General features: G+C 47.1%; 1 protein-coding gene and 1 pseudogene across 1 annotated transcript in view; both read left to right on the plus strand.

Moving 5' to 3' along the window:
- Nucleotides 1-19,202, plus strand: part of NRBF2 (nuclear receptor binding factor 2) — a 128,003-nt gene that overhangs the window by 63,435 nt on the left and 45,366 nt on the right. Inside the window, exon 2 of the mRNA XM_063961824.1 lies at nt 7,656-7,740. Coding sequence (XP_063817894.1) covers nt 7,656-7,740 — 85 coding nt within the window. The remainder of the gene's footprint in view (nt 1-7,655; nt 7,741-19,202) is intronic.
- Nucleotides 2,409-2,529, plus strand: LOC134897859 (5S ribosomal RNA; annotated as a pseudogene).

The following is a 19,202-nucleotide window of genomic DNA, read 5'->3' on the forward strand; positions in this document are numbered from 1 at the left end:
CCGAGAAATAGAATTATCGGTAAGTAAATTCTTATTTTATTCTACATCATATGAAAAAGAAGTAAGTCTCAGCTCTGGAATTTAGCTGAGCTAATGAAAGCAATGAAGCCATTCTATCCTTAGAGGATACAGCAGAGCCTGTGTTAAAAACCAAGGCACCTGTGTTTAAACATCCAAAAACCTGAGTCAGATCAGCTGACGGAAATCATGGAAGAGGCTGGGGCTATGCCCGATAAGTTTAGAATTCCTAAGAAATGGAATTCCAGTTATCCTCTTCCAGCTGGGGATTTTTTTTTAAAGTGGAGGTGGCTCCTAAAGTAGATGCGAAATAATCTACACTGCTCAAAAAAATAAAGGGAACATTTAAACAACACAATGTAACTCCAAGTCAATCACACTTCTGTGAAATCAAACTGTCCACTTAGGAAGCAACACTGATTGACAATCAATTTCACATGCTGTTGTGCAAATGGAATAGACAACAGGTGGAAATTATAGGCAATTAGCAAGACACCCCCAATAAAGGAGTTGTTCTGCAGGTGGTGACCACAGACCACTTCTCAGCTCCTATGCTTTCTGGCTGATGTTTTGGTCACTTTTGAAAGCTGGCGGTGCTTTCACTCTAGTGGTAGCATGAGACGGAGTCTACAACCCACACAAGTGGCTCAGGTAGTGCAGCTCATCCAGGATGGCACATCAATGCGAGCTGTGGCAAGAAGGTTTGCTGTGTCTGTCAGCGTAGTGTCCAGAGCATGGAGGCGCTACCAGGAGACAGGCCAGTACATCAGGAGATGTGGAGGAGGCCGTAGGAGGGCAACAACCCAGCAGCAGGACCGCTACCTCCGCCTTTGTGCAAGGAGGAACAGGAGGAGCACTGCCAGAGCCCTGCAAAATGACCTCCAGCAACCACAAATGTGCATGTGTCTACTCAAACGATCAGAAACAGACTCCATGAGGGTGGTATGAGGGCTCGACGTCCACAGGTGGGGGTTGTGCTTACAGCCCAACACTGTGCAGGACGTTTGACATTTGCCAGAGAACACCAAGATTGGCAAATTCGCCACTGGCGCCCTGTGCTCTTCACAGATTAAAGCAGGTTCTCATTGAGCACATGTGACAGACGTGACAGAGTCTGGAGATGCCAAGGAGAACGTTCTGCTGCCTGCAACATCCTCCAGCATGACCGCAGTTGGCAGTGGGTCAGTAATGGTGTGGGGTGGCATTTCTTGGGGTGCCGCACAGCCCTCCATGTGCTCGCCAGAGGTAGCCTGACTGCTATTAGGTACCGAGATGAGATCCTCAGACTCCTTGTAAGACCATATGCTGGTGCGGTTGGCCCTGGGTTCCTCCTAATGCAAGACAATGCTAGACCTCATGTGGCTGGAGTGTGTCAGCAGTTCCTGCAAGACGAAGGCATTGATGCTATGGACTGGCCTGCCCGTTCCCCAGACCTGAATCCAATTGAGCACATCTGGGACATCATGTCTCGTTCCATCCACCAACGTTGTCCAGGAGTTGGCGGATGCTTTAGTCCAGGTCTGGGAGGAGATCCCTCAGGAAACCATCCGCCACCTCATCAGGAGCATGCCCAGGCGTTGTAGGGAGGTCATACAGGCACGTGGAGGCCACACACACTACTGAGCCTCATTTTGACTTGTTTTAAGGACATTACATCAAAGTTGGATCAGCCTGTAGTGTGTTTTTCCACTTTAATTTTGAGGGTGACTCCAAATCCAGACCTCCATGGGTTAATAAATTTTATTTCCATTGATAATTTTTGTGTGATTTTGTTGTCGGCACATTCAACTATGTAAAGAACAAAGTATTTAATAAGAATATTTCATTCATTCAGATCTAGGATGTGTTATTTTAGTGTTCCCTTTATTTTTTTGAGCAGTGTACATTATCTTTGCTTTCAACATCACGGATAGGAGAGTGGATAGGTTTCACAATTTTTTTTTTTCCGATCTAGGGCAGTCATAAGGCCAAGCCTTGGTTTCGGCTTGAATGGCAAAGGCAGTTGTTGCCTGGGCTGATGCATTGGAAGGAGCCTTTTTTTTCAATAAAAGATCTCATATAGCTCATATAAAAAACTGCAATGTTCCTGGAAGCATTGGATATGGGCAAAATATTTACTACAGGGCATCAGCCCCAATAATATCTGCTCGCAGAGCAGTTTAGCTGAGTACGTGGAAGCTGATTCAGAATCTAAGAAGGTTTTGAAATCATTGTCTTTTCTGAAAATATTCTTTTTGGTAAGAATTGACAGATATTCTGGAGTCAGAAGCAGACTCCAAGAAGGTCAGGTTCCTTCCACATACAGTTTCAAACCTAAAAGTTCAGCATTTCGGCCCTTTTTTGGTATTTAACAAGTCGGGGAAGACTAGGAAGCATTGGGCTACCAGAAGATCTACAGCTACACCACACTGGATTGGCCCAAAATCATTTGATTTTTTGGAAACTAAGCAGTGTTGGGCCTGGTTAGTACTCGGATGGGAGTCCATCTGGAAATACCAGGTGCTGTAGAAAAATAATTAGTCTGATGGTGTGGGCCTCTGCCTGGGAGACCTCAGGCTGGGGGGCCGACTTCTTCAGGTCACACAGATCTGGCAGGGTATCTCTAGTTTATGTTTTTGTCTTCAAGACATCCTGTCCCTGGGTAGAGGCGAAGGCCTTGGCTTTGTAAGAAGCAGGTCAGAAATTGCTTCAGTCAGGAATAGTCATTCCAGTTCCTCTGGCAAACAAGGACATGGTTTTTACTCTAACCTGGTTTTAGTTGGAAGCCAAATGGGTCACTTCGGCCCATGCTCAATCCTAAAATGCTGAACAAATGCATTTGGAACCTCTGTGGCATGGGAACCGTTACGTTCCTTATGTGTGGCATGGAGCCAGGGGTTTTTATGGTATCCCCTGATATACAAGATGCTTACCTACATGTTCCTATACCACTGTCCATCAGTGTTACCCAAGGTTTGCTATCCTACAAACTGCATTTTCAGTTCTAGGCCTTACCCTTTGGGTTAGCCACAGTTCCCACCTTATCTCCGCCAGCAGGGGTAAAGGATTTTCCCATACCTAGACGATTTTTTAATCCTGGCACAGTCACAGATTGCTCTTTTGTCATTTGCAACAGACAATAACGTGTTTGCAGAGGCAAGTGACTTGGAAAAATCGTCTCCAGTTTCGTCACACCGATGACTCATTGGGGGCTGTACTGGATCAGGTCTGCAGAGAGAAATTTTTACGTCACAACAAGATATCCAGGGTTCAGCATAGGATTCAGGACTTGCCACACAGTCAAACGCTATCCATTCACGCAGCAGTGCGGTTGATGGGTTTGGTGGTATCTGCATCGACAGGATGGAGTATGCACAATTCCACTCTAGGTCTCTGCAGCGTCTGATTCTTACCAAATAGAATCTACAGTCACACCACACTGGATAGGCCCGGATGTCATCGGATCGTGGGAGATCAGCAGTGTTGGCCTGGTTGGTACCTGGAGGGACCAACTAGGAATACAAGGTGTTGTAGGTATTAACGGATTGCATCAGATAATAAAGACGGACTATGGTGGCTACAGACATCTCAGCTGGACAGAGGGAAATCCGTTTGATATCAGATTGGGAAGATTCTGACACTGAGGAGCAGTGTCAGGAAGGTTGGGTTTCCACAGAAGAAAGTTGTCTGCCGTTAAAGGTTGAAACCTCGGGCCATATTCAGTACACCGGTGTAGGCACAGGACAGTCTTCGGGGAAAACCAGTCGAGTTCCTGGCGGACAAGGCGACGATAGTAGCGTACCTCAACATCAGGGAGGAACTCTCAGCCGAAAAGCGATGAAGGTAAAGCACATACTAAGATGGCCAGAACTTCATCATCCAACCTTGTCTGCTGTTTTTATTCTGGAAATCCTAAACGGGGAAGCGGACTTTCTTAAGTTGACATACCATTCAGGGAAGTGAATGGGCTTTTCCAGGACTCCAGTAAACCAGAGGTGCTTGCCAGAGATATATCTCATGGAGTCTTGTCTGAACAACAAAGTGCTCGCATACGGGACAAGAACAAAGGATCCCAGAGCGATCTTTGTGGATGCCTTATCAGTGAGATGCGACTTTCTTCTGGTTTATATGTTTCTCCAAGCACCCTATTACCCAGGGTGTTGAGAAAGTTAAACAAGAAAACCAGTAGAGAATGACGATGGATGCTCCACTTCTGCTCCCCCAACGTCCAGACCTACTGATGCAGGGTCCATGTTATCACAGACATCTGGATCTACTGTCTTTGACAGCGTGGCCTTTGAAACATTTATCCTAAAGGCAACAGGATATTTTCATCTGGAAATTCAAACAGTTTTCAGAGCAAGCAAACCTTCCTTAACTCGACTTTATTACCAAATATGGCAGGCCTATATTCAGGGGTGCAGTGAAAGAAGGTTGGACCCTAAATCTTATAGAGTTCCGGGGTCTTAGCATTCTTTCGGGCACAAATTGATAAAGGTTTGAAGGTGGCTTCCTTGTAAAAGCAAGGGTTGGCAATGACTAGGGTTTCAAAAGTAAATGACCAACTTATAGGATGTGCGTACTTTTTTTTCCAGGGTATGCTGTGCATTCAACCTCTGGTTGTTCCGCCTACAGTGCCGTGGGACTTGTGTTAGTCCTGAAAGCCCTTCAAGTTGTCCATTTGAACCATTTATTAAAATGGATCATAAATGATTTTTCTACTGACTACGGGGTCAGCTAGAGGAATATCAGACTTGGGGTCATTGTCATGTTCCCCATTTCTGATTTTTTTCTTTATCCAGATAAACCAGTTCTCAGAACTAGATCTGGGTATCTTCCCAAGGTGATGACTAAGCTCCACCTTAACAAAGAAATTGTGGTCCCGGCTTTTCAGGTTCTGGACCTTTCTGCGGGAGATGCATCGCTGGACGTGATCCGTGCATTAGAGATCTACGTGGATTGTACCAGTGCCATCAGAAAAGCAGATTCTCTCTTCATTCTCTATGGATTTCACAAGAGAGGATGGCCAGCTGGTAAGCAGATGCTGGCAAGATAGCTTCAGATGACTATTTCAGAAGCATAGTCTCTAAGCTGATCTCCCTATTCTGGCTAATGTCTCTGTTCATTCTACTTGTAAGGTAAGTCTTTTTTTGGGCAGCACAATGTGGTGCTTAAACAGAACAGGTATGTAAGGCAGCCATATGGTCTTCCGTTTACACATTCATTAGACATTATGCCTTGAATACCTTTGAATCTCACAATGTTGAATTCGAGCAAAGGATTCTCCTGTGCATCAGGAGCGTCCCCAACACGAAACTGCTTTGGGAAATCCCATTTTTATCCTGTGGATAACTTGTGGACCCTGCCAGAGAAATATACGTTATGGTAAGAACTTACCGTTGATAACTGTATTTCTCCTAAGTCCACAGGTTCCACAGGGATCCCACCTTGACGTACCTGATTTGAGGATCCTTTTACTCACTAACCTCTTCCCTCTTGCACGGAAGAGTGTGCATGTGTGTTCTTCTCGCCTGATTAGGGCTCCTGCCTTCTGCTTTGGAATACAACTGATTTGCCTGAGCCAGTGGGCGGGGATATATGGACGGGCCCTTTGCATCCTGGGAGGCCAGAAAGCTTTGATCAATGGTGCCAATCCGCTGACGCTCCATCATATCCATTGTTATCCTGTGGAACCTGTGGACTTAGGAGAAATACCGTTATCAACGGTAAGTTCTTACCATAACGTATATTTTGCATTTAAGGAAACAAATTTGCCATTTTTCCCACAAAGCTTGGAGAGAGATTAAGATAAAGAGGAGAGAGACGAAGCACAAAACGAATCGGCTTCTGTTTTCCAATTGGAGGGGCAGATGTACAGTACTAAGCGCTGGAGAGAGACAAAGTGGTGAGAGCTCAGCTACCAACTAGTCAGCTCCTAACTGCCATGTTACAGGCTGTGTTTGAAAAGCTGGTTGGTTAGTAGGTGGTTGGTTGGTACTTTCTCTCCAAGGTTTAGTATATTTGCCCACAGTCTGTAACATGACACTTATACCCCTTTCAGACAGAAACACCAGCTCCGACCTGTGTCCAACCTGGGATACTGAACACGGATGTACTTACCCTTTCACACCACCACCTGGACACTGGTCAGCCCTGGGTCTTCACTGTTCACACAGGACGCTTGGAGTGCTCCTGAGCTTGCAAATCAGCTGCCTTTTAGGTATGACCGTCTTAGGTCATGCCTTTCACACTGCAGCCAACCCGTGTTTGACCCAGGAAAGTCGCAACCCTTTTCACACAAAGCTGGGACCCGTGGCTTACCCTGGCAATAACCCCGATTCTCAGCTCAGTGTGGAAAGGGATATTAGATGCTGATTGGTTGGTGCTTTGTGTGTCTCCACTTATCTCTTTCCAAGTTTTGATAAATTGCACCCCAAAGTGATTTGCTGAAGAAGCTACCTCTACCTCATAAGGCAGCAAGAGGAGCTACACTTCATATTTCCTTGCAACGTTTATGGGTGGAATGTGGAATAGTTGTTGAATTGCCGAACAGATGTTGTATGAAAATAATTTCATAGTTGAATGATAGTTTATTTGTTTGGTTTTATAATGTTTATGGTTACCCTTAAGAAAAAAAATAACACTATTTGGAAAAGGCATTAGTGAAATATTTTGATAAATTCTGTTCATGTTTAAACTTGAAAAAGTCAGTTGGACAAGTTACCTCCAAATGGCAAAAATGTACCCATTGATGCGGCTCAATTTACCCCTACTAGGTAAGTTGAGCTACGAGACCACTTTTTTGTTTTTTGGGAAAGTAATATTTTCACAGCCTTTTATCATACTGCAGTTGCACTCATCATTTTATTAGTGGATTAGTCTTCTGGTGTCAAGGTTACAGCAATCAGAGACAGCAAATGGCTTTGTGTGACACGGGACTCTGATGTTGTGTAAGGCATGCTGGTATTCTTGGCCCAAGTGTATTAAGCCTTAAAAAGTGAAAGTGGAGTGATAAATTTCACAGTGATAAAGTACCAGCCAATCCGCTCCTAACTGCCATGTCACAGGCTGGGTTTGAAAAATGACAGTTATGAGCTGATTGGTTGGTAATTTATCGCTTTTCAAGGCTTAGTACAGCTGACCCAAAGAGTGATAAATTACCAGCCAACCAGCTCCTAACTGTCATTTTTCAAACATTGGGGCAGATGTATTAACCTGGCCAGTCAGCTACTAACTGTCAATTTGCATATTGGAGCTGATTGGCTGGTGCCTTTATCACCTTGCACTTATCACTGGTTTATCACTTCCTTATGCCTTTTCCAGGTTAATACATCTGCCCCAGTGCATGTTACATGGCAGTTAGAAAGCTGATTGGCTGGCCATTTATCACTCTTTATCCGTCTCCACTATATGGGCCACTGTATTTTACTGAATAAGGAAGAGTACATCCCACTGGCACAGCACAGAGTGCTTAAGTAAGGGTGGGCCGTATAATACAACTTTGGTAGATGCGTCTTACCCAATTTTTTTTTTTTTTTTTTTTACATTGCTCCTTTTTATAATAAGGCTTTAATTATGGATGACCTGCTGTTTCTCAGTATAAAGGCTATTTGGTGAAGCATAAAATGTAGTTGTAATACAATTCCTTATGATTACAGGCACATCAGCAAAGTAGGAAAGCAGACAGGTTTCTGGCTACAGGAAAATATGAGGAGGCCATTGCATGTCATCGGAAAGCTGCCGGTATGTACTGCAGTCACACGCCATTTTACTCATACCTTTTGCTGTTAGTTGTGCAGAAGTGAATTGTTTGATTTATCCTAGCGTATTCTGTTGACAAGTGTTTCTGAAGTCGAGCCATATGACTATTCCATGTCCTCTTTCCACTATGTGGAACTTTTGTTCTTTAATCTCTTGTAGCTTTAGTAATAATGTTGGTCAGGTGATGTGTAAGAGCCAAGATGGAGTAGATAGGACATCACCCCGTCATTGGGCGGGAACACCTAGTAATAGGTCAGCGTCCAATGGTTGTGTTTCATGTCCCACTGGTTTTGAGCACCAATAATCATTTATGTTATATGGTTAAGTCAGTGGTTCTCAAACTGTGTGCCTAGGCACCTTGGGGCACTTGCAGGGGTGCCTTGGATTGATGACCCAGGACCAATTCAAATGATTTATGATGAATGCAATAGGAAAAACCAGTGCTGGTGGCTGCCAAACAGAAGCAAATCTTGTCTCTCACCACACAATTGCACCTAATCGCAGGTACACATGGTGCGATTCAGACTACGGCCGATATTGAATATATGACTTCCCTTGAACTGCCCGGTGACATGACCCACAGATATTGTCCATATTTGCCTGCTTGCACAGTCTACTTTTCCTTAAGATACCGATCCCGTGAGAGCACGCATCGGCATCACAAGCTGTATACACACGGTGCGATATGCACTGTTTTCTACCGATATGGACTTTATAGTCTATATTAGTAGTTAATATCGCACCGTGTGTAGGCCCCATTAGGATTAGGACATTTTTCAATAAGAAACTATTGGCCTAGAGGTGCCTTGAAAAGAATTCTGATGAACTAGGGAGCCATGATTTTAAAAAAGTTTGGAAACCACTGGGTGAAGCCCATTTTTAGGTAATTACAGACTTTTAATTTAATGTTACGTTTTATTTATTAGTAAATATTTTGTCAGGGCCAGGGTTGGGAAAAAATGTTTTTTCAAACAATAAAAAAATAGTTTTATTGAAAGATGTAAAATAAATCATATCAAAACCTAAGAACTTTGGATTGTTAATGTTAGAAAGCATTAAAAGATGTTACACAGTATTAATATAATAAACTGGATTTTTTTATTATTTTTTATTATTAAAACATGGGGGGAAAAACTGACCAAAAAACCCAGGTAAAATTTTTTGTTTTTTTTACTTTTTTATGGCTTATTTCTATTGCATATTAATATATGTAGATAGATTAAACATATTAAAACATACTTATACCTCTTTTAGACTAAATATCGCGGGTCGCAGCTTGGAGCCTGACACGGGTGCTACCCGGCTGCAACCCGCCTCAGCCCCCTTTCACACCGCATTACCAGCCATGCATTTTGCCGGATGGTGACGTCGCCGATGACGCGGTGGGGGGGGACACTTGGAGATCACATGATCTCCAAGCGCCGTCCATCTATACACTGTAAACAGGAGCTGGGTCGATGCGACCTGGCTACCGTTTACACAGCATAGTTTGCTGGGTTCAACACCAGTTCAACCCTGTAAACTACCCGAGTTGGAATACCGGGTCATTCAACCCGGATTATTCCAACTTGACCCTTTTACACCGCGCAGCAACACGGGTTATGCACGTTTATGTGCAATATCCCGTGTTATATGCTGGCTGTTTAAAAAGGGGTATAAGTAAGAAATTGAAAATAGACTAAAACAAGTTAATGTTAAGCATTAGTCCTACTTATTACTTATAATTAAATAAATCTGAATAGTAATACAAATGGAAACTGCAAAAACACTTTTCTCTTACGTCCTAGAGGATGCTGGGGACTCCATAAGGACCATGGGGTATAGACGGGATCCGCAGGAGCTTGGGCACACTAAAAAGACTTAAAACTGGGTGTGAATTGGCTCCTCCCTCTATGCCCCTCCTCCAGACCTCAGTTAGACTTTGTGCCCAGGAGTGACTGGATGCACACTAGGGGAGCTCTACTGAGTTTCTCTAGAAAAAGACTTTTGTTAGGTTTTTTATTTTCAGGGAGTCCTGCTGGCTACAGGCTCCCTGCAGCGTGGGAGTGAGGGGAGAGAAGCAGGACCTACTTCTGGGAGTTTCAAGGCTCTGCTTCTCGGCTACTGGACACCATTAGCTCCAGAGGGTTCGATCACTTGGTGCGCCTAGCTGCTTGTTCCCGGAGCCACACCGTCGCCCCCTCACAGAAGGCAGAAGTCGGGTGAGTATGAGAAGATCAGAAGACTTCAGGACGGCAGAAGACTTCAGTGACGGAAGGTAAAGCACAGCGGTAACGCTGTGCTCCATGCTCCCACACACATATCACGAACGGTTTTCACTGGGTGCAGGGCGCTGGGGGGGGGACGCCCTGGGAGGCATGTTACTGAAGTTTTGTAAGGGCGGCATATGATTGTGGGTGCCGAGGCACCTTTTACAGACCCCCGCCGGCATTTTACATGAGTTGGAATTTGGCGGGCCAAAGCCGCCGGGAAGGGGGCGGAGCTTCGGTCTGCGGCTCACACGCGCCATTTTCTCCCTGCACCAGACGGAGGGAGAGACGCTACCGGGACCTCCACGCTGATTTCAAGTAAAGGGGGCATCTCCAGACGGGAGCCGCAGTGGGGTACCAGTCTTTTTGATAATAAGGCAGCGCTGGGTACATATATTCGTGTACCAATATACAGGCGCTGGGGTGTGAGCTGGCATACTCCCTCTGTCTCCTCTTCTGGGCTGCATTGTGGGCCTGTCACCTTGCTGGGACGGTTCTGTGTGTCGGTACTACGTGTCGACATGTCGGAGCCTGAATGTTATTCACCAGAGGAGGTTATGGGAGGTGGGGATGCGGGGCTAGATGTAGCACTGTCGACGCAGCCGACTCCTGATTTACTAGCACTCCTTAATACAATAAATTCCAATGTAGCTTCTTTATCTAAGAGGTTAGATAAGTCTGAGTCACAGACGCAGGTGTGGAAAATGTCCATGGAGGAGGCTTTATCTCAGGTACAGACCCCATCCAGGTCCCATAAGAGGCCTTTTACTCAGGTGGGGGATACGGATACCGACACGGACTCTGATTCCGAGGTCGATTTCACTGAGGCTGCGTTACATCCACGATTAGTTAAGAGTATTCAGTACATGATTGTGGCTATAAGGGATGTTTTGCAGATTTCTGATGAACCTGCGGTACAGGAAACAAGGATTTGCTTGTTCAAGGGAAAGAAACCTGAGGTGAAGTTCCCCCCTCTCATGAAATGAATACTCTTTGTGAAAAGGCTTGGGAGTCGCCGGATAAGAAATGGCAGATTCCCAAGAGGATTTATATGGCGTATCCTTTCCCCTCTGATGACAGGGAAAAATGGGAGACATCTCCAACTGTTGATAAAGCTCTATCCCGTTTGTCTAAGAAGGTGGCGCTTCCGTCTCCTGACACGGCAGCTCTCAAGGATCCGGCGGATCGCAAGTTGGAGACGTGTCTGAAGTCCATTTTCGCTAATACGGGTGCATTGCTCAGACCTGCTGTGGCGTCGGTATGGGTGAGTAGTGCTATTGCTAAATGGGCTGAGAATTTAGCTAGTGACATGGATACTCTTCATAAAGATAATGTTCTTCTAACTCTCGGTTATATTAAGGACGCTGCGGATTACCTAAAGGACGCGGCAAGGGACGTCTGTCTCTTGGGATCAAGGACCAATGCCATGTCGATATCTGCCAGGAGGGCCTTGTGGATCCATCAATGGAATGCTGATTCCGGCTCCAAGAGGTCTATGGAAGCTCTACCATTTAAAGGTACTGTCTTGTTTGGGGACGGCCTGGCGGACCTAGTCTCGACCGCGACTGCGGGTAAGTCCTCTTTTCTTCCTTATGTTCCCACACAACAGAAAAAGGCACCACATCAACAAGTGCAGTCCTTTCGTCACAATAAATACAGGCGTGGGAAAGGTTCGTCTTTCTTCGCCTCAAAGGGTAGAGGACGGGGAAGAAAACTTCCTGCAGCCTCAGGCGCACAGGACCAGAAGTCCTCCCCGGCTGCTACCAAGTCCACTGCATAACGCTGGGGCTTCCCTGGGGGGGTCTGGACCGGTGGGGGGCCGTCTTCAGGTATTCAGCCAGGTCTGGATTCAATCAGACCTGGATCCTTGGGTGTTAGAAATCGTGTCTCAAGGATACAAACTGGAGATGCCCCCTCACCGGTTCTTCATTTCGGCATTACCGGTGGTTCTTCCGGACAGGGAGGTGGTCCGGGCGGCGATTCAAAAATTGTGTCTACAGAAGGTCATTGTTCCCGTCCCTCCGTCCCAGCGGGGGGGGGGGTTCTACTCGAGCCTCTTTGTGGTACCGAAACCGGACGGTTCGGTCAGACCAATTCTAAATCTAAAATCCCTCAATCCATACTTGAAAGTCTTCAAGTTCAAGATGGAATCCCTTCGAGCGGTGATTGCCAGCCTGGAGGGCTGGACATAAAGGATGCCTACTTACATGTGCCGATATATCCTCCACATCAGGCTTTCCTCAGGTTTGCGATACAGGATTCTCATTACCAATTTCAGACGTTGCCGTTTGGGCTTTCCACGGCTCCGATGGTTCTTCTTCGCAAACAAGGGGTTTCAATTATCCCGTACTTGGACGATCTCCTGATAAAGGCGAGGTCCAAGGAACGGTTGCTGAGAAGTGTAGAGTTGTCCACTATCTGTTCTGTGACAGCATGGTTGGGTGCTCAATTTGCTGAAATCCCAGTTGATTCCGACCACTCGGCTTCCTTTTCTGGGCATGATTCTGGACACTGAGTTACAGAAGGTATTCCTTCCAGAAGAAAAGGCTCGGGAACTGCAGACGATGGTCAGAGAACTTCTGAAGCCGACGAGTGTGTCAATCCATTATTGTACTCGGGTTCTGGGGAAGATGGTTGCGGCGTACAAAGCCATTCCATTTGGCAGATTTCACGCCCGCGTGTTTCAGTGGGACTTGCTGAGCAAATAGTCCGGATCTCATCTACACATTCACCGGAAGATAAGTCTATCTCCCAGAGCCAGAATTTCTCTCCTGTGGTGGCTACAAGCTCATCACCTCCTGGGGGGACGCCGATTCGGTATCCAGGATTGGGTACTTCTGACGACAGATGCAAGTCGCTGGGGCGCAGTCACCCAAGGAAGAAATTTCCAGGGAAAATGGTCGCTCCAGGAAGCCTGTCTCCACATAAATATTCTCGAGTTAAGAGCCATTTACAACGGCCTGCTCCAAGCAAGAAGTCTTCTTCAGGATCGACCGGTCCTGGTACAGTCAGACAACATCACAGCGGTGGCCCATATAAACCGGCAAGGCGGAACGAGGAGCAGAGCGGCAATGGCGGAGGCCACAAAGATCCTTCGCTGGGCGGAACAACACGTCAGCGCACTGTCAGCAGTTTTCCTACCGGGGGTGGACAACTGGGAAGCGGATTTCCTCAGCAGACACGACCTCCATCCGGGAGAGTGGGCTCTGCACCAAGAGGTATTTGCAGAAGTGACAAGACGCTGGGGAATTCCGTTGATAGACATGATGGCGTCTCGGCTCAACAAGAAGCTCCCGAGGTATTGTTCCAGGTCAAGGGACCCACAAGCCACTGCAGTGGACGCCCTGGTGTCTCCGTGGGTCTTTCAGTCGGTGTATGTGTTCTCTCCACTTCCTCTCATTCCAAAGGTGCTGGGGATCATTCGTCGAGCAAGGGTTCAGGCGATTCTCGTCGTTCCAGACTGGCCAAGAAGGGCCTGGTACCCGGATCTTCAGGACTTGCTGGTGGAAGATCCTTGGCCACTTCCTCTAAGAGAGGATCTGTTGTTGCAGGTTCCATGCGTGTTTCCAGACTTACCGCGGCTGCGTTTGACGGCATGGAGGTTGAGCGCCAGATCTTAGCTCGTAAGGGTATTCCCAGGGAAGTCATTCCAACTCTCATTAAGGCTAGGAAAGAGGTTACGACGAAACACTATCACCGTATCTGGAGGAAGTATGTTTCCTGGTGTGAGCTTAAAAAGGCTCCTGCGGAGGATTTTCACTTGGGTCGTTTTCTCCACTTTTTACAGGCGGGCGTAGATGCAGGCCTGAAATTGGGTTCCATCAAAGTGCAAATTTCGGCTTTGTCTATTTTCTTTCAAAAAGAGTTAGCTGCCCTCCCAGAGGTTCAGACCTTTGTGAAGGGTGTAATGCACCCTTACACCCTTCACAAATCGCCGTTTGTACCTCCTGTAGCTCGATGGGACCTCGAATGTCGTCTTACGGTTTCTCATGTCTTCCTGGTTTGAACCTTTGCGTAAGGTTGAGTTGAAATTTCTCACTTGGAAGGTCGTTATGCTTTTGGCGCTGGCATCTGCCAGGCGAGTGTCGGAATTGGCAGCTTTATCTCATAAGAGCCCGTACTTGATTTTTCATTCGGATAGGGCGGAATTGAGGACTCGTCAACAATTTCTACCGAAGGTGGTTTCTTCATTTCACATTAACCAACCTATTGTGGTTCCGGTAGCTACGGAAGAGGTGGCGATTCCAAAATCTCTGGATGTTGTAAGAGCGTTTAAAGTATATGTTTCTAGGACAGCTGTTACTAGGAAAACTGAAGCGTTGTTTGTTCTGTATGCGGCCAACAAGATTGGTCATCCCGCTTCAAAACAGACTATTGCACGCTGGATTTGTAGTACGATCCAGCAGACTCATTTTTCAGTAGGACTGCCGGTGCCGAAATCGGTTAAAGCCCATTCTACCAGGAAAGTGGGCTCATCTTGGGCGGCTGTCCGAGGTGTCTCGGCGCTACAGCTTTGCCGAGCAGCTGCTTGGTCGGGTTCGAGCACTTTTGCTAAGTTCTATAAGTTTGATACCCTGGCCGATGAGGACCTGGCGTTTGCTCAGTCGGTGCTGCAGAGTCGTCCGCACTCTCCCGCCCGTTCTGGACCGTTGGTATAATCCCCATGGTGCTTTTGGAGTCCCCAGCATCCTCTAGGACGTAAGAGAAAACAGGATTTTGGTACTCGCCGTTAAATCCTTTTCTCCTAGTCCGTAGAGGATGCTGGGCGCCCGTCCCAGTGCGGACTATTACTTGCAGTGTGTTTTCTTACTGGTTAAGTTAGTTTGTACACGAGTTGTGTATTGGTTTGTTGCAGCTGGTTGCTGGAGTTTTATGCATACTGTTATCTGGTTTGGCGTTATTCCGGTTGTACGGTATGTTTATTGTGTGGGCTGGTAGTTTGGTAGCCTTTAGTTAAAACAAAAATCTTTCCTTGTACTGTCCGTCTCTCCTGGGCACAGTTCCTATAACTGAGGTCTGGAGGAGGGGCATAGAGGGAGGAGCCAGTCCACACCCAGTTTTAAGTCTTTTTCGTGTGCCCAAGCTCCTGCGGATCCCGTCTATACCCCATGGTCCTTTTGGAGTCCCCAGCATCCTCTACGGACTAGGAGAAAAGGATTTGACGGTGAGTACCAGAATCCTGTTTTCAGGGAGACACACACACGGTTAAGCATTAGCACTGGACATGCCACTAGCACTAAACATTTCATTAAAAATAGGAATTTAATACCTACTGGTAATTCCTTTTCTCTTAGTCCGTAGTGGATACTGGGGTCTTGTACTTTAGTGCCATGGGGTATAGATCGGGTCCACTGGAGCCTGGCACTTTAAACTTTTAGTGTGAGTATGTGTGTGCTGGCTCCTCCCCTCTATGCCCCTCCTACCAGACTCAGTCTAGGAAAACTGTGCCCGAGGAGATGGACATAATGAGAGAAGAACAATACAACAGCGGTGAGGCAATAAGCCAATACACAACCATAAACGAAAGGAGGGCGCTAACCAGAACAGAGGATAGCAACCCCAACCTAACCTGGATAGCACGGATATCCCAATCACATAATGGGACCGCAACGTCGGTCCAACCAAATACTTACACAGGTAAGCAGGAACGAAGCACTGAGGCAGGCGCGCAGTATCCACTACGGACTAGGAGAAAAGGAATTACCAGTAGGTATTAAATTCCTATTTTCTTTTACGTCCTAGTGGATACTGGGGTCTTGTACTTTAGTACCATGGGGAAGTCCCAAAGCTCCCAAACGGGTGGGAGAGTGCTGAGACCCCTGTAAAACCGCCTGACCAAACTGAAGGTCATCCTTGGCCAAGGTATCGAACCTATAGAATTTCACAAAAGTGTTCGAACCAGACCAAGTAGCAGCTCGGCACAACTGTAGGGCCAACACACCCCGGGCAGTCGCCCAGGAGGACCCCACAGACCTTGTTGAGTGGGCCTGAATACACGTCGGCAAGGGCAGAGCCGCCCACGTATAGGCCTGTTGAATGGTCAACCTGAGCCAACGAGCAATGGATTGCTTAGAAGCAGGCCGACCAATCTTGGAGGCATCATAAAGGACAAACAGCGAGTCAGATTTCCGATGACGGGCCTTCCTTTTGACATAAATCTTCAGGGCCCTGACCACATCCAAAGATCCAAAGACTCAGGGCCAACAGAAGCGTCAGACGACACCGGAACCACAATAGGCTGATTCACATGAAAAGCCGACACCACCTTAGGCAAAAATTGAGGACGGGTCCTCCGTTCCGCCCTGTCTTCATGAAAAATCAAATAAGAGCTCTTACAGGATAAGGCCCCTAATTCTGAGACCCGCCTGGCAGATGCCAATGCCAATAACATCAACGTCTTCCAGGTGAGAAATTTCAAACCAGTCCGATTGGAGAAAGGACAGAACTACATTGAGGTCTCACAGAGCCGTGGGAGGTACAAAGGGTGGTTGTATATGAAGAACTCCCTTTAGGAAAGTCTGTACTTCTGGCAACAGGGCAAGTTGTTTTCGTAAGAAAATGGAGAGCGCCGAAATCTGGACTTTGATGGAGCCTAAACGTAGTCCCATATCCACTCCCGCTTGCAGGAAAACTAGAAGGCGACCAATTCTAAATTCCACGGGAGAGAAACCTTTCTACTTTGACGTCACCATCTTCCTGGCCTGGACCATGGTGGAAATAACCCTGGAGGAAAGACCCTTTCTTGCTAGAATCGCCCTATCAACTTCCAAGTCGTCAAACGTAGCCGTTTGGATACACGAATGAGCCTTGCCGAAGAAGATCGTCTTGGAGCGGCAGAGGCCAGGGATCCTCCAGAGACATGGTCAGGAGGTCCAAGTACCATGCTCGTCGAGGCCAATCCGGGGCAATTAGAATTGCATGAACGCTTTCTCTTCTTAGTCTTTTTAGAACCTTTGGGATTAGCGGTAGAGGGAACAGGTACACAAACTGGTACATCCACGGTGTCGTCAGCACGTCCACTGCTACAGCCTGCGGATCTCTTGTTCTGGAATAGTAACAGCATAGCTTCTTATTGAGATGAGAAGCCATCAGATCTATCTGTGCACAATCCCACTGGTGAATTATCCGTTGAAACACTTGGGGATGTAGGCCCCATTCCCCCGGATGGAGGCCGTGTGCTTCCCAGTTGTCCACGCCTGGAATGAATATGGTGGAAATGGCCATTGCGTTGGCCTCCGCCCAGAGGAGGATTCTTGACACCTCTCATATCGCTGTTCTGCTTCTTGTTCCTTCTTGTCAGGTTATGTACGCTACTGCCGTGGCGTTGTCCGACTGAACCTGGATCGCCCGATCTGTCAGGAGATGAGAAGCCTGCAGAAGGCCATTGTAAATTGCCCTGAGTTCCTGGATGTTTATCGGCAGAGCCGATTCCCGTCTCGACCATATCCTCTGTAACTGTACCCCTTGGGTCACAGCCCCACAACCCTGGAGGCTGGCATCCGTTGTCAGTAGAATCCACGAGTGGATATTGAAACTCCTGCCCTCTACCAGGTGAGGCACTTGTAGCCACCATAATAGAGAAATCCGGGCTTTCTGCAGCGGGGTACACTGGTTTTCCACAGGGAATAACATTGGGGTGTAGAGTAGGATCTTGATCCGAGGCACCAAGAGGCTAAAAGCTTTGACTGTTCTCATGATACTCAGCGCCGCCTCCTCTATAACCCGCCTCCGTGCACAGGAGCTCAGTTTGTAAGTTGGTGCCTGCAGTGCAGGCAGCTAACAGGCAGGGCTGCTCCAGCAGCCCTAAGAAGAGCTATTTTAAAGAAAATAGAAGACTTCAAGGACTGCAGCAGAGGCACTCTAGTGCTAGATATCATTCTGATATCTCCTGCTGCAGCTCCATCACCTCCCCCCCAGCGGTGCTGTATACTCCTGTGTCCCTGGTTGCCGGGTACTTACAGCGGAGGCTCAGGTTCTTCACCCAGGGCACACACACTAACCGAAGTTCTCCGGGATCGCGTGGCTGCACTCAGGGAGGAGGTTAGAGGGTCCCCCAGGCAGGACCCGCTGGAAATCGCGATCCGCCGCGGCCATTAGAAAGCGGGCCGCGCGCGCTGGCGTGGACACTGTGGCAGTACAGGGACCCCACTAGACCACCAAGGCAAGGTCGGATTAGGCTATAATCCAGTTTACTTAGGCTCGCAGCACCCGGTGGTAAAGGCTCTGACCTGTAGCCCCTCCCCCAGCCCCTGGGCGCCATTTAGAGTAAATGTTCCCACCCTGAAGCTGCATTTCTCTGTCAGCGTTTGGGCGCCACTACACACAGCTGGGCTGATTCGGGCACTGCTGGGTGATGCCTCCTCTGTAAAGCCGCCTGCATCATCAGCGCTGTGCATTTACAGGACACTTATGTAGAATACTTGTCGTTTAGACAGTGTTAGTTAAGAACAAGTGCATACTTCAGGGTTATTTAGTACAAGTACCCTGTGATATTCATCCAGTTTTTACTGTGCATTGATATATCTTTTTATATACATAACTTTACTTAGTAATAGTATTGCTAGTCCAGTGCAGTTTTATTGTTTGTCATAATTCCTGCATTGCACATGTGGCTGTGTGTGTGTGCATATAGCTGCTGGGTGATACAGGTGTAGAGTGGTGTAACCAGGGCGCCCTCTTTCCGTGGTTATATGTGAAGACCAAAGCAATGATCACCTTAACTATTAAATAGTGAACACAATGGTGATATGTTGATATGAATTCCAATGAGTCTCAAATAAAAACGTAAAATTTAATACAATGAACATTCACATACATATATGTAAAAGCATACCATAATGGTAAGCTAGGAGCCGCAGGTGTTAAAGGAGGCGGGGTGGTCAAGAGATACACCCTGCTCAGGCTCCTAAGCTTACTGATGGGTCGTGAACCCCTGGATGGGTAATGGTAAATATTCAAAACAGCTCAAGTAACAATTCAAATAGTGTTGGAAAGCATACCGGAGAGGTAGCTAAGGAGCCGCAGGTGTTATGATAAGCAGGGTGGTCCAGACTTCACCCTGCTCTGGCTCCCAAGCTAACCACAAGGCAGATGTCCCATAGATGAAAGGTTCGAGCTCCTAATGGATCCAGATACCAACGCGTTTCGAGATCTCCAATCTCTTCCTCAGGGCTTGATGGTGTTACATGTCTCCAG

This window comes from Pseudophryne corroboree, chromosome 3 (genome assembly GCF_028390025.1).
Source record: "Pseudophryne corroboree isolate aPseCor3 chromosome 3, aPseCor3.hap2, whole genome shotgun sequence".
NCBI lineage: Eukaryota > Metazoa > Chordata > Amphibia > Anura > Myobatrachidae > Pseudophryne > Pseudophryne corroboree.